At 47.4% G+C, this 16,377-nt stretch overlaps 1 protein-coding gene across 2 annotated transcripts in view; it reads left to right on the forward strand.

The window, feature by feature from the left end:
- The window catches only part of SH3PXD2A (SH3 and PX domains 2A), a gene marked incomplete at both ends in the record, with an annotated part of 250,002 nt that overhangs the window by 62,445 nt on the left and 171,180 nt on the right, over positions 1–16,377 (forward strand). For both annotated transcript variants that reach the window (XM_080621336.1, XM_080621337.1), the window contains one exon: positions 10,138–10,213. In XM_080621336.1, coding sequence (XP_080477462.1) covers positions 10,138–10,213 — 76 coding nt within the window. The remainder of the gene's footprint in view (positions 1–10,137; positions 10,214–16,377) is intronic.

The raw sequence follows: 16,377 nt of genomic DNA on the forward strand, positions 1-16,377 counted from the left end.
GTTGTGCTTGGCACAGTTTCTTCATTGTACTGAGCTGGGCAGGCGCTCTCCCCTGTCACCCCACAGCTACAACCAGTGTCCTACGGAGATGAGTAGATACCATTTCAGATGGAGTTTCTGAAGTAAGATGTGCCATTGTGTTTGGGGCTATTGTTTCTGTTTTCAATATTGAAGTTACTTGAGGTTTCCAGGGGACAATATATCATGCAGAGCTAACATGCTGTAGAGAAGATGTAGATTATGAAAGCAGAGGGATTAAGTTTCATACATTCGGAGCTAAAGCCTCATCTCTGTCATAGTAGTGCAAGCAGGGGAGTAGTCTTGTAGGCTCACAAAACCCTACCAATTTAACTAAGGGTTTATTTTTACCAGTTTAACTAAGGGTGTATTTTTAAGCAGGTTTATTTAAAACCATGGTCACCAGTGTGTGAGCAGCAGAGATTTCTAAGAATGGATTTTGTGCGTGCAAGATCAGTGACCATCCAATGTACAAATTGGGTTTCAGAGCGTTCCTGTGCGAGGCTTTGCACTGGTTCAGACAAATTGGGTTGTAAAGGTGGGATCTGGCTGGCTGTATAGTCCGTGCCTGAAACACCAATGAATCAGCAGTTGCACTGTATGAGAGGGGAGTAAAGGAAGGGAGAAAGAGGGCACTGCATGGCAGATGTGATTCTCCAGCCTTTGGCAATATTGTTTCATGGGAATGGCTGGACCTGAGAGGAGTCACACTGGAACATGAGGGGACCCTTAAATATAGAACCACCACCCCCCCCCCACCTTGCAAGATGCCAGCCTAAATCTGTGATGTGGAGCAGGTCAGGAGTTTGTTCCCTGGATAATCTGACAGTGCTGGACAAAACAGACTGTAGCAAAAACAGACCTGCAAATTCTGCTGACCTTAATATTTGGTGCATGGTTTTTCTAAGACCAAGTATGCAGCTAATAGCAGCACCCTGCTAATGGCTCTGTGCTGCTTTTAGGATGCAAGCTCCAGCATCTTGCTTGCAACTTCAGTGCAGTGTTCACCACTGCTGCCAGGGGTTCCCTAAGGACTGGAGGGTTTGAAGCCCTGCGTATCCCACCAACTCATCCAGCCCTTGTGCTGAGCCAACCTTTTCCTGCCTGATGAATGGTCTCTCCTGGCAGGATTTAGGCACTTGGAGGCCTTTGGAGTGGCTCAGTAAGGGTAATGCTCTGATAAACCCAAATATCAATGGGGCTACACTGTATTTCAATTGCTGGCTTGAAAGGGTTGAAGTTTAATGGATGGAAAGTAAGTATTTTTCACAATTCCTGGGTGATGTGGGAGGCGGTGATTAATGGAAGTGACCTTGATGTTTTGCTCCCTTTCAGTTGCTGTCATATTTAAAAATGGGACCTTTGCTCTGGCAGCACTTTAAGATGTAGCTCTGTTGTTGCCTGGAGGCCAGTGTTATAGGAGAGCTTGGTCTTGCTCCTGTTAATGTTCAAGGGCAATTATCACTGTTGCTGCAGTGTTTGTCACTAGAGAATGTTGGTCTCTTGCTGCTTATATGCAGTCTGAAAGAACACTTTAAGGCCTGTGATTTTTGTAGGGATAAAAAGAATATAAGGAAAGATGCTCTTCTGCTGACATCAGCCCTTCTTCTCAGCCAGGATTTTTGCTGGGACCTACAGTGAGCCTCTTTGGACACCTGGGCTGACTCTGGATATGCCAGCTGTGGAAAAAAGGCATAATGCTTGCACCCCATCACAAAATTATAAGCCTTCCTCAGAAGCTAATTGACCTGATGGGGCATGGCATCAGCATGGCTCTGACATCTCTGCACAGCCCTGCTGTGCCACATAACTGCAGCATTCATCTCTCTGCGCCTTTCTGAAACAGGCATTATGGTGTGGCCTTATTTCCCAGGGATGCTGTCAGGGCAAATCCACTGTAGATACTGGAGTAACAAGGGACATATAATCACCATGGATAGATGGAAAAGTATGAAGCAGCCTTTGTCCAAGCATCTTCCAGTGTGGTTAAGTCGGATGAGGCCGGTCTAATTTAGCTCTGGGAAAGAAAATGCTTCTGGCAGGAGGCATCAATAGCTGCTCTGTGAAAGGACAGTGTGGGCTTTCTGAGAAGCTCTTGAGATGCACCAAGTGCCTCTTGTCATCCCAAAGCAGCACCTCCGAATGTTTTGCCAGTCTGTGTTAGCCACAAATGCTGGGCTCGTTCTGCAGAGCCTTTAGAGAAAGCTGCATTTCTGGATGAAAACCACCAAATGTCTCGGCTGGGAAACAGCATTCCCTCTTTTGATGGATCATGTTGGGGAAATACCCCCAGTCTCTGCTCCCCCCCCCCCTTCTGCTCCCCTGGCTGTTTTAGTTGGATGCTGAGAGGTTTGTAAGATTTCCAAGATTTCTGGTGGAAATTTTCAGACCTGAGGAAGGCATTTTCCCTTTGGGGATTACACCATGCTGTAAATGTCTGTTGCCTTTACTTTATATGCATTTTCCTGCTTTTGTTTGACTTTCTCACGGATCGCACTATATTTAATTCAGAACATATCCTATAATGCTGTAATTGTCGGGCATGTCAGCCAGTTATCCGGGTGGGTTCTGCTTTCATTCTTTTTTTTTCTTTCAAAATAAAAGGAAAGCCAGTTGCTGCTGCTTCTCAGAGACTGAATTAATGCACTTCTCTTGGATTCTGTGGCATCGTGTAACACCACGAGAGAGGCAGTGTCACTGGCTGCCTGATATAATTATTCTTGCTGCATTGTGGAACTTGTTACTGCTTTAGGAAGAGATGGGGTTTCACCTCCTTCTGCTGCATAAGGTGTCAGCTATACATGTGAGCAGTTAACAGATGGGCTGTGCTGTGCTCAGTCTGTTCCATGCCCTCACCCAAAGATCCCCAAGTCTTTTGTGAACTTTAGTTAATTGATATTGTGCTCAGGAGCAGCTCTGTTCTGGCTAGATGTGAAGAGGTAGGAGTTAGGCAGGCATCCTGCTGTATTGCGTCTGTGAGAGTGAACTGGTTCGTTGTTCCTGTGAGAGGGTGAAGCGGAGGAGGACTAAAAAGCTCAGTTCAACCCACATCTAGAGAAAATTCTCCAAGAGCTGTGTCCTGCAGAGGGATCTGCCCCAAGGACAGCAGTTCTGTTCCCTGTCGTGCATGTCCACCTGTCATTGATCTCAGCAGGTATGGTCCTGGGCTGGAGTGAATCAGGTCCTTCCCCTTATGTCATGGATGCTCCACTGCTTAACCTTAGCAGAAAACCTATCCTGAAATCACACCATTGAAGAGGTGATCTCTAGACCAGCTTATAGGAAGTGAATCTCTGGAGACGGGCTGTCATGTTCTCCGCTCTCTTGCTTGGTTTCACCTGTTGAAATTTAAATGTTGATATATTACCTAATAGCATGAGATTCATTTGCTGGAAATGGTGGGTAACCATCTTCCTTAAGTGAAAGACCCCTTTCGATGCTCTGGTTAACCAGGTTTTGGAATATGTTACAGATGAACAAGCCCACAAATGGGAGGAAAAGCATTTCTGAAAACCACTGATAATACTTCTTCCATTTGTTTTTGTCCTGCTGATTTTAGATGAATATTGTTCCTCTGAATTCAGTCTCTGACTCCTGCTCAGAGCATTTGATGGCTTTTCATTAAATCTCATGCCACCTTCCTGAGATTTGTCTTGCATTTTGCAGGTGCAAAAGCAGAGATAGGACCAGAGAGGTTTCTCTATGAGGAAACTCCGGCAGATGACAGAATTCAACCCAGTTCCAGCCTTTCACTTTCTTCAGATCACACTATGTATAACTCAAAATATAGCTGATGATGCTGTAATCATCAGTCATGTCAGAGAGCAGCACAGCTGGTATTCAGCTTCAAATGAAAGGAAATTGCTGCTGCTCCTCAGGGTTTTAATTAATAACCCTTCTATTCTGGTATCTTACCTCCCCTTCTCATCTAAGCTTGCGTTACGTGCATCAGAGACTTTCAACCTACTCTGATTTGCAGATGCCCTGAACCCCTCTTGCTGAGGGTGTGAGTTCCATCATCACTAGTTTCAGATCCCTGGTAACACCTTTGCTTTTCTTGCAGTTTCTTTAGTCTCTGAGCTGCATGCATACAGTCCCATGTGTGTACAGATTCCTCCTCTCCTCTGCCCCATCGCTCAGCTGTAGCCCTTCTCTCCTCCTTGGGACTCAGAGCTCAGATCAGCCTCGTGAAAAGGGATCACAGAGGTGGGATCACCATGTGCCCAAGGCATAACTGTCCTCATGTACTTTACCTTTCAGGTCCAAGTACCTTTATTATCAGCTTGCTTCATCTGTAATGAAAAATGAATTTTCTAGTGAACACTTGGAAAATGGGGAGCTAATATGCCTCTTGGCATTCAGTCTAGGAAATGTTGTAGCCTTAGGACCACTTGGGTGACCGAGAGTAAGGTGGCAAATTCAAGGGGTTTCTGCGAGCACCTTGACCAAAATCTGCTGCTCTCAGCCTCTTGGTTGTGGTTTGATTTTCATCCTCTGTTTCCCTGGGACACAAGTAAATTAGACAATGCAGAATGGGAGTGAGGTCTCCTGTGTCCCTTAGCAGCAATGGATGTTGCTTCGCTTGCCAAAGTAAAGGGTTTGGATGAAAGTCATCCTCAGGGTCTTTGTATGTTAAAATAAATCTCCCATGATTTCAGTGCCGACCTCCTATAGGGCTTTGATTTTTATCTGTGCACATGGCAAACCTACATCCACTTGAAAAGGAACCAGACAGATATGCACACTGATAAGAGATTATGTGGGTGTCCTAATTTGCTTATTTTAAGAGGTGTGGAGAGCTTCACTCTTCTGACTGGGGGAGAGTTAAAGCTACTGCGAGGAAGGAAGGGGAGGAACTAACAGCTCAGCAGGAAGCTCCAGCTGGAGTCTGTGGTGTTAGGCATAGGTGGAGGTTAGGTAACTGCTGCAGTGGATTAATTTTAGGGAGTTAGATTTAGTCACAGACTTGCAAAACCTGGAGACCAAATTAGAAACAAAGCTCCTGCTGGCGAATGCCACAGGATCAGGTCATATGTGCTTGTGCCCTGCATTGGGTGGCTTACAGCAGGGTAAAACCTCTCTTGCAAAAGAGGAGTGGCGCCTTAGTGTCAGATGCTGTAAGTCCTTATATCTAAAACGTAAAACAATGTCTTATGAAAATAAATAAAATGTAGTAAGTGAATAATTGTTAGGAAGATGCTTGGCTTCTCATCCTCAGAGATGCTATTTGTAGCGTCTCAAGGGGTGCTTATTTTTCATTAAGATTGTTAATCAGGTGATGCTGTTGCAAATCAGAGAGGGGCTGAATCTTATCAGCAGAACATTCGTGACATGACTGCAAATGCCATCAGCTATGATTGCTGAGCCCAAATGGTCCTTGTGTGCAGAAACATCTCTTTCTTCATGTCATAGTCTCATTCAGGTAAAGCTGACCCAAAACAGAAGGGATGAAAAGGAAGATGCCCAGGGAGTCACCATCCCTGGAGGTATTTAAAAGATGTGTAGATGTGGCACTTAAGGGCATGGTTTAGTGGTGGACTTGGCAGTGTTAGGTTCATGGCTGGACGGGATGATCTTAAAGGTCCTTTCCAACCTAAATGATTCTGCGAACTAACAGCTCAGCTGTAAGTGAGGACACTGGCTACACTTCTTGTTTCCCATTTGCATGTGTGAGGCAGTATTCAGAACTCCTTACGGTAATATCAAAAGGTGAGGGTTGATACCACTGAAATATTCCTATTCCATTCTTGCAAGTCAAGTGATTTCATGGTTATGTGCAATTAGTAAGGAGTGGAGTTGGCTAGTGCTCTGAGCCTGCTCTTATTTTAATAAGCAGTAACTCACAAGTAATTCCCTTGATTTTTAATGGGATTAATTGCTTGATCATTTGTTGACCACTGTAAGCAAGTCATAATGTGGACCAACAAGGTCTATAGCAGACCTAAATGAATTCAGCACAGAAGCAAGAAGGAAGTTGTTTGGAGCAGAAGGCAGGACTCCATGCAGAAGTTACGCAGGAAAGCTGTTGGCAAACCCAGAGCAGTTTGGAAAGACAAATCCTGGGGAGGTGATTTTTGCAGTGAGTTGTCTGTGGACGTGTATCTGTTGTGCCAGCAGCAGGAGGTGGGATGTGTTTGTCCAGCCTGACTCCAGACATGCTGCCCAAATGGACGGGAAGCTCACTTCCCGTTTTCCATATATCCTCCCTATTTCCAAACGGATCCCCCACCCTGTGACACAGTGACATGGTTATGGATTTCTTTCTGCTCATCACACCGGTCATGCAACTGGAGGCTTTCCTGTGGGGGGATTCATGTGCTTGTAAGCAGATGAACTGAGTATCAGCTTCCCCAGGTTTGCCAAAATGTATTGCCCACTTGTGATTTCTTGCCTGCCCAAAGCCAGCTATAGCCCTAGCTCCATCCTCCAGGACTGTGCATCCAGACTTTCCTTCTTTCCCTTCATGCTGGGATGGTTTTACTGTAGGTGATGGGATGACTCTCTCAATTAGCAAATCTTGTCCCTAACGTTAATGTCATATTCAAGATGCAAGCAACAACTTGTGGAGACTGCCCATGTCTGAACAGAATAACTTGGGGTGTTAAGTGAAGGATTTTTTTTTTCCATCTATCCTATGTATATTTGCAATAATAACAATGATAAGTTCTGTTAATGGAAAAGCATCTGTCACAAACTAAAGAGTTTTTAACTTTCAGATGCTCTGCAGACATCTAATTAAGCAAGCTGAAAATCTGTTCATTACTCTTTGGCTGTTAATCATCGATGTAGGGAAAGTGCTGTGACTACCAGGAGGAGCTTCTGTGGTTCAGCCCTTATCTCCGTCCATTCCTGGCTGCTCCATTTATCTCCGTGGTTAGTGTCTCCTCTTATCCAAGCTAGGCTGAGTGGGGCTTAGGATCCCCCATCAGCTCTGGGAGATTTCAGATGTTTCATTCAGACTTCCTGTTTTTTTCTCCTCCTCTGCATCTATCTCTTCCTCGTTTTCTGCTTTGCATCCTTCTCCGTGGAAGAGAGGATGCAGAATCCTGCTTTTCTAGGGTTTTGATCTAACTTGCGCTGGCTTTGAATGTCAGAACTGGGTGCAGGGAAGTGCTGAGGAAGGCTCCATGCTTCTGCTACTCTTTGTTTGGCTTTAACAGCATGAGAAGTTTCCTGCATTGCAAAGCTGAAGGACAGTCATCACATTCCAGTCTGTGTTGCAGGTCCTCCGTGCCATTAGTACTCATCTGTATAGACGCTGTCATGCTGGGAGTGCTTTTTTAGGTGTTAATGAGAACAGCCAGACATAGAGGCAGGGATATAATTGCTGGGCCTCAGCCATGTCCTTCCTCTGGTCCTTTTTAGGATCTGTTGGGTTTCCCATATCATGCCTGAAATTGAGCCAGTAGTTTCCTTCAAAACCTCCAGCACAGCTGCCCAAAACCAGCCTGTCTCTTGCTGGGGCAGCAGAAATGCCAAACCCAACTTGTTGGTCTAGGGGCTATTCCATAAGCCAGCAGCAAGTGTCCTCTTGATTCAGGGGCTTGGAGAAAGGACTGTCACACTCCTCCATGGGTACCCAACCTTGCATGACCTTTTAGAGAAGCAGCAACTTCACACCTTGTCTTCAGTTTCGCACAAACATGTGCATGTTGCCCACTGGAATATTGTCTTACATACCAAATATGAGAAATCTTCCATGCTTCCCAGAGACTTGGCACTGGAACAAGCTGTATCTCCATCAGTGGCATCTGTGACCTCCTGAGTGCCTCTGCCTCCTCCCAGCTCTCTAACATCCAGACCCTCCCAGCCAGAGGCAAGAACCGGGGTGGAAAGTGTAATCTAGGAAAGTTTAGCCAAACTCTTCCAGCTGCAGTTTATTGTATCTATTTTGCTGATATCCACCCTTTAGATAAATAGCACTAAGTTATACACGTTGTGACTCTCTTGATGTGGTTAAAAAGGCTTGTATTAGCCAAGCTAATCTAACTCCAAGAATAACCATGGGAATTTGACTGTATGGGTTCCAAGCTTGAATTAGTCACTGTGTAGTAAAGTGAGAATTGCCTTCCTGGCTAAAAGTGTAGCAACAGCAAACCTTCCAAGTCGATCGGTGGGGATTCCTTCCCCCTCTTTTTTTCTTCTCCCTTTGAACAACGCTCCTGCCCATGCCTGACCTCAGGCACCCGGAGCTCTACCTCCGAGAAAACAAGTTTTTCCATTTTCAATAAAACCCATGTCTCTGTCGGCAGAAAAGTGAGTTAGGTAACAATCCGCAAAGCTACGCTCTGTTTATTTACCAGGCTGACTCCCTGATGGGGAAACGTGGGATCTTTTAACTTGTTCTGCTGCACAGATGTTCCTTCTACTCCCGAACTTCCTCTTGATCTTCAGTTTGCTGTAACATATGGTGGAAACGCTGGAGATGTTGTGGTGTGGTTGAAGAGAAGGATCCTGTGTGCTTAAAACAAAAACAGTAAAAAAAACCCTGGTTTTTTTCCCCATGTTAGCAAAAACATTTTTTAAAGGAAATCTGTTGAGCTGGCAAAACCTCTGTTAACTCACACACCCTCACTGCTGGACACATAGCATTGATGAGCACCCACACCTGCAGTTTTAGCTGCCCCTTTAGCTATTTGTATTGAGTTGTAGATCCAGTTCAGGTGAGGAGATAGAGATCCTGCAAGGTCAAGTAGCAGGACTGCTTGCTTTCCTTCCTTACCCTCCACGGAGGGCCTGTGGACTGTGGGTTGACAGACATCTCTCCTGAACTATTGGAAACGAGTCACTGGGCTGGTAAGAGATTTGGAGCTCCCCCAGCACAAGGGAGCCAGGGCTGCTGCATAGGATCAGCAGGGACATAAAGCATTGCATCATACATCTGAAACATGGGAGAAAATTAAATAGAATATGAAGATGTGAGTATTTATCTTGGTAGAACCATGGGCTGAATAACAGTGAAAAAACGCAGAGGGTGAACGTGAGGGGTGAGAGGCTCTGTCAGTTTTCAGGCTGGAGACAGTCTCTTTTGGACTGAAGGTCCATGAAGGTGCCAATGGAGCAGCTTCTTTCCTTCCTGGCTGAGGCTGTGTGTGGCTTTTCAGCTGGTGTTCAGCCTCAGTGGCACTGATCACTCTGAGCTCCTCACCCATAGACAAATTATAGGGCTCATTTAGGAACATCAGGTCAGCATACTGCTTCCCTAGGCCTGCATCCATAGAAAGTCACTGGTGTTCAGCAGGCTGCTCCACTGTGCAAGCTAACCATAAGCCATCAATACCCCATTGAGTTCCTCAGGTTGAAGGCTGGTTGCAGTTCTGTGGTACAAACAGAATCCTGAGCCTAGTCAGCCTTAGGGAAGTGTTAGAAACAGATGGTTGTGGTGAACAGGGTTTAGGAGCTGGTAGGGTAAGATCTTAGCTGATGTGGGCAAAACTCTGTCCGGAACCATGCTTTGAAGGCTGCTTGTCACGAGCTGACAGCACATCCACCTTGAGCTTTGTTTTCTGGCCATTCCTATTGGTAGTGTTCTCTGGGATGCTCTGCTCTCCTTCCTCCCTGCTTCCTTTCTCTGCTGCTGTCTCCGTGTAGGGACTGCAGTGGAAGATGCTTCCAAAACTCCCATCTCCCTCCCTGGGGAAGCAGGAGTGCTGTGACGGACCAGGGCAGTGGGCAGTGCCTTGCCAGCAAGAGGGCAGAGCAGGTATTTTATTAAACACACATTAATCCTTCTGCTTGGACAGCACGTTTAGCCAGGTGGGTAGCCTGTCACACAGACAGGTGAAAACTGTGTCTCCACTAGTGCTGGCAGGCTGTGGATTAGAGGCAAGGCGTGTGTTCTGTAACGAAGAATGAGAGACTAATTTTAGAACAGTGGCCAGTGCCTGGGCCCTGTCCCAGCTCCTCTGTGCTGCCAGAAACTTGCCCTCCCTTTCTTTGGAGTGAACTGTATTGTACCTTTCAATGTACAGACTCCCCCTCAACGAGGCAGAGTGTTTCCTGCAGTTGCTTTGCTTTGCTAGTCATCTTTTGAACCACACACAGATCGAGAGATCCCCTGGTCCCTACACAGCCAGTCCATATTTTCCCCCTAAGACTGTTCCTCTTTTTCCTTTGCAGATGCAGCTTCTGGACAAGTTCCCTATTGAAGGAGGCCAGAAAGATCCCAAGCAAAGGATCATCCCTTTTCTACCAGGTAATGCTGTGGGGAAAAAGCCCTAAATAAGATGGATGAGAGCAGTTGGGGACTGCAGTTCCCCAACCACAGTCTCTAGTACTTTTTGTGACCACTCTTACAAATGCCTTTTCCCTGGGAGCTCGTATATACAGCCTTGTGATACCAGACCTCCACCTCCTCCTAAAATAACTGGCATGGTGTTTAGGGCTCCCAGGGGATCTTGCATCAGCTGTTGAGGTTCAGGTTGGTTCCTGCCCTGCCACACAAAGGGATTCAGTGGCTTCTGGGGAGCTGTGCCTGTGGGGTGACAGACTGGCAGCTCCCCAGTCTGAGCGTGGGCTGCCAATTCAAGGCCACTGGAGACCAGAGACATTGTCAGTTTTGTTTCTTAATGCTGTGGCTCTGCAGGTATTGTTACTGTACAATAAGGAATGAATAATCAGAGTTGCCACTGGGATATAAAGGAAACTGAAAGAAGGTTAAATACAAACAGGGATTTCTGCAGTGTTGGCCAGAAAGATAAGTAAACATCTCTTTGGCCTGAGCCACTGTCTCTCTGACAGCTTTCAGAGAGGGCCTGGACGTGATGGATACCCTCTCCTCAGGGTGATGGCACACACTTCCACACAGCTTCTTTCAGCAGTGACTGCAGGGATGGCATGGGGGAGATGAGACAGACCACAGCGTGCTCTCTTGGAAATGCACACTCGGGCCAGCTCGCTGTTGTCTGACTGCATGGTTCTGGCTGTTGGTTTGAAGTTTGGCTCGCTGTGCTGCCTGCCAGAATAAGTGGAGTATTTTCAGCCTCTGAAAAGGTCCCTTCTGTCTTTAACTATAAAAAGGAGATCCCAACTCTTCCCCAAAGGTCTGTAAAGGGAAGCTGGGATGGGAGGGCTTAGTCTTCTCCAGGAGCGTGCTGCGGTCCCCAACACTGTTTGCAGGCAGAGCAGCTGCTCCAGATGTGTGTTGAACACAGCTCCAGGGCTAGCAGTGAAGCAGGGACTTGGAAAGCAGCAGCACAGATATGTGACACAAGCATTGGAGCCGCAGTAGGGCCACCTAGCACCCTCCATGGGCCTTCTGGAAGGCGGCAGCCCCAGAACTGGGGTTTGCTCTCTCCAATGCCCTATGCTGCATCCAGACCCTCTGCAGACAGGGGAGGTGGTGTTGGCCTCCATTTCCAACCTGGCATGAGGAGAGTGGTCCAAGCATGGGCTCTCTTTCTAGTGGTGCCACCAGGAAACTCACAGACAAGTCACTTTGTGAAACCTCTGTATGATGAGGATGAATAGTGCTGGTCTGCCTTTCTTGCTGGAAAGCATTTTGAGATTCTTGAAAAGCACCATACAGGGGTACAGTCAGCTTTAGGTGAGGTGATGTAGGAACATCTCTGTCTGCAGGTGATGGTTGTTCCTCCTGGGTTGACCATCGATGGCCCATTTCTCTTACTTTGTCCTAGAAAAAATGCTGTCTGAATGCAAGTGACTGATGCTCAGCCTGCGTGCAGTTCTTAGTGATGGATGTCCTGATACATGGGTGGGTGATACTTGCGGAGGATGAGATACATCCCATATGCCCATTACAACACTTCCTACCCCTCCCACCCTCCAACAACATGAGGGAGATGGCACTGCTGCATATCCGTGAGGGGAAGAATTATATCTGGAAAACATTTGGGTTGCCTTAGTATCCCAAAGAGAGAAGCTGCCAGAATAGAATAGACCTCAGCTGTATTTAATTTAGAATTTTTGTGATATATGTTCTACTTTTGATATCAAATCTCTGCCTCTCTCTTGGTGAACCACTGAAAAGCCCATGTTGCTTTACCCAGGAACAAGGTGACTCAGCTGAATGTCAAACAATGTCAAAGTCTGTTAAATAAACTAGCTGCCATAATTAGAATCCGCATGGCATTTCTGCAGCTGGAACCGTGGATCCCTGAAACGAATACTAGCTATAGGCTGAGAATTAAAAACCAGCAGGGCAGATGTTTGTACTTAAATCCTACTTTTATGAAAATGTTATGATTTTGCTTGCTTATTATGGGCCTGATTCGGCCAAGCTGGAGGGACTCTGCATGCTGGGTTCTGAGTGCCTGGGGTTTGCCTGTGCCACTTTCAGGCTAGGGCAATTTCCCCCCATCAGGTCTGGTTTAGGAAGCTGACTGATGCCAGGCTGTGTCTCTTGCTTGTCGGCAATGCTGTGGTGCTCTCCTGAAATGAAAGCATGCACAGTCAGCTGTGCATCTAGAGCAGGAGGCTGACCTGTCCAGATCCTGTTGCTTGGGCACGGTCATGCTATGTCTTCGCTTACTCCGTACAAAGCAGGGATGGTGGTGCATGATTTATGAGGAAAACAAAAGGTGTCCCACTGCCCTGTTCTGCCCCCAGCTGTACATCTCTCTTCCTCCCACTGTATGCACAGATTGTAAATCCCCTGGGTACTAGAAAGTGGTTTGGTGCAGGTTTCATCCCACCCAGGTGCAGATGGCTGCTGCTTTTCTGACCTGTTACATATTGGCTGTGATTTTTGCTTTATGCCCAGATGATAGCCCCCTTTGCACTCACCACTGCTGGTTTCAGGTGGTTTTATGATTGCAAACTACTGGGCAAGGTGCCTCCCTGTTGAGTCAATCAAGGCTAAGTATTTGGCTGTGCTGGAAGCCTTTTACCTGTAAAAACCAAGGGAAGTGTAACAGAGCTCAGTGCCCTGCAAGGAGAGACCATTCTGGGTTCAACAGCAGGAAAGTGCATTTTTTTCTTTCCTCTAGATACCTTTATCTTACCTTTAGCAATTTCTTTCCCCTGCTTCCCTCTTACACAAGTATGGACTCTACAGCTTTCAGTGCCATGAAGAGGAGCAAGGAAATGAGCAGTGTCAGATAATCCTGTAAAAGATATGCTGTGGATAACTTTGTAGTTTTGCTTACCTTTCTGAGGGTCAATCGCCTGCCTTCAGTTTTTCTGCGAACTTCTTTTCCTTTACCATACCAAGAAGGCAAACTTGATATTTTTCCCTCCTCTTTCCTCATTTTATCTTTTTTTCCCATGAGTTTTCCCTTCTTCTCTCTGATTTCCCTTTTCACTGTTGGAAAAGTTTGCATCAGGGAAGGTGAGGCAAAAGAAAACCATATAAGAAACCATGTTTGTGGGGTGGCCAGAGAACATTTTTATAGTTGGTGGTATGAAATTTTGGGTTGGGAGGATGGAGAGAAACTGTGGAAGAGTTAGAACAAAATTGGCTGCAAAACTCCCTTTCTAGACTGAAGATGGCTTGTCACTGTAAGAAGACACAGATGAAAATGCTGTTTGGCTGTACCAGTGTGGCTTTTGTTTGATCCCATTTGCAATGCACTGATTCTCCATCACCTCTCCTGCTGCACATCTGAAGAGCAACCTTTGGAGTGTGGATTTGAAGCTTTGCTCCCTCCCTGTCAAATACTTCAATATCCGCATCAGCAGAGAGAAGAGGTTATGGATTTGGGTTCCCTGTTTCAGGAATGTTGAGGTAGTTAATGAAGGAGCTTCAGCTGGAAGGAAAAGACTGATCTGCTGAGCTTCTGGAGGACAGGGTGGCAAATACAGACGGCAGAGACAGGGCGATGCAGCTTGGGATTAACAGTTCTGCAGTGGTTGACCCAGAACTCAAGGGCTTGCATTGTTTTTCGTGTCTCTTGGCACTAAGTGGAAGAGCCATGTGGAGGCAAAGCTGAAGTTGAAGGGGTGTCAGCTCTTCTTGCTCCACTGTGTCTTCCAAAGTGTAGCCTTGGGGAAAACACACTGCACAGCATGAAATCTCCCATCATGCTGGCTACTGGGCTGCAGATCCCTGCTGTGGTGAGAGACTTGGGCTTTCCGTGGCACAGAGGGCTGGGCATTGATGATGACAGACCCCTGCTCTTTCTGCCCAGATTCCAGCTTGGTCCCTGCCTGGACTTCAAACAATTTCGAGCCCTGCTGAAAAAAACAGGAGGTTTTTGCATAATTCTGGAAGGGGAAAATCCTCGCAGGGTGCCTGCTCTGCAGCTTCCCTGCTGCCTGGAGAGGGAGACATCCCGCTTGAGGAGACTGCTTTGTTTGCCTGATTTTCCTTTACCCTAGGGAAGCTGAGTCCTATCCCAGGGGAACCAGGGGGGTAGGTGCAGGCTGCCCTACTAGCTTGGTTAGGCAACTGCAGAAGCATAGACCAGCTTGGCTCCAGGCCCTGCCTCCAGCACCTGAGAACCTCTGCCAGAGAGGCACCTTCTCTTCCTTTCTTTTCCACTTGGATTTTTGAGCTCTCTTGATTAGGGCAAGGAAAGGGGAAACCATCCCTTTCGGGGTGTATGCTGCCAGTGGAGCTTGGTGGCTGTGTCCCAGGGCACCGGGAAGGATGCCAGCATGGTGGATGAGATGCCTACCAGCCATTGTCTGGACCTGCTGAGCCCTGGTGACCTGCTTTCCCCCTGAGAAGAGAAATGCCCCGGCACCATCTCAAGGGGGTCACTGAAGCTTTCTCCTTACTCAGCCCCAAGGCAGCAGGAACATGTGGCGCCTGCTGAGGCATTTTAAGGACAGGCAGCACATACAGGGTGGCAGGAAGATCCCTGCAGGTTTGGCCCTGCTTTGCTCCTGAGCTGTGGTGCATGGTTCATGCCAGCAGCAGCGGGTGGGGAGCAGGGTGAGCTGCTCCGTGCCGGGCTGCTCAATGTCTGCAGGGCTCCTGGTTCCCCCGAGGAGCCCCAGCCTCTCCTGCCCTGTTCCCCCAGCGGAGCAGGAGCCGGGAGTGCGAGCCCCAGCCCAGCCCCAGCCCATGTGTGAGTCAGGAGGGCTGCGGGAAGGGAGAGGTGCAGTCGCACAGGGCGCGGGAGGCCACCCAGCACCGCCCAGATACCTGGGGCTGGCCGGGGGTGCCGGCAGGCGGGGAGCACTGACAGGAGCCTCCCCATTTTGCACAATGCAGGAGAATGGGGAATAATCTCTCCCCAGCGCCAGCCGGGACGTTCCTTGCCTCCGTTCCTGCCACTGCAGTGGGGAAGGAGATCTGCCGATGAACTGCATCCCAGGTGGATATCTCTGCTTTTTGGTTTCGGTTTGGTGTACTGGGTTCTACCCCCCCCCCCCCCCCTTCCGTTTCCAATGCTGTTGAGGAAGAAGAAGCTGAGGAGAAAGGCTTGAGCAGGTTTGCAACAGCAGAATTCCATCCACGGTGATGAGAGCAGCTTTTTTTTCCTCTCGGTTGTATATATTCCAGTTTTGCTCCTTTTGTTTTGCTCCAGACTGGAACAGCATTTTGTTCAGAGATCTTGGGTGGTTAAACTTGTGCTGAAGCAGAGATGATGAGCTCATCTGAAGCAGCAGCACTATGGTGACCTTCAGATCCAGTGGTTCATGTTCCACCTGTGTAAATCAAGACCAGGATCAGCAAAATTAGGATGTGGCCATGTGTAGTTTTGTCACAGGTGCTGCGCTACAGCAGTGGTCAAGGCATGTGAGGTGTTTTCAGCGTTTGCTCTTCCCATCTCTTGTAGGCTGTTTTCCCCTTTGGAAAGGTGGTTGCTGGCTGGGCATTTCAAAGGAAATGCATTCCCTCTCCTGATTTTTAGCTGGATTTTATGTGCAGAACTATGTTTTATTTCAGGCTTGTTTTCCATTTTTACTATCCTCTCCTGCAGCTCTGTGAGCCGAGGCAACAATGTGTTAGTAAGTGATTTTAATCTTTCTTTGGAGTCATTTTCAACCTACATGGAAATGAAGCGTTGCAGCAGTTCAGAGCCAGTCAAAAAGCAGCTTAAAGGTTAAAAAAAGCCAAAAGGAAGGACCTTTTTACCTTGAACCCAGTCATATCTTACTTTTTAGATTAAAATATGAATTAAGGTATTTTAAACGTGTTCCTTTAATGTGCAGGGGTAGTCTTGCAGGCATAATAGAAGCACACACAGAGTCTTAGATGTCTGATTTGCTGAGCCTTACCTGCATAACACAAATAATCAGGATACTCTGCTGTGGTATCCTGAATGTGAGGCAGCAAACTTCCTCAGATGGAGAAAGAGGGGCTCTGCCCCCCATCTCCTTCTATCCACCTGCATTAAATCAGTGTTGCACTTTCCTATGCCCAACTCCAAGGAGACGCCAGGGGGTAGGGGAGTGACCCATGGCACTGTGGCATGGGATGCTGGGGGCTTGACCACAGCTTTAGAGGGC

This window comes from Psittacula echo (genome assembly GCF_963264785.1).
Source record: "Psittacula echo genome assembly, chromosome: 6".
Classification (NCBI taxonomy): domain Eukaryota; kingdom Metazoa; phylum Chordata; class Aves; order Psittaciformes; family Psittacidae; genus Psittacula; species Psittacula echo.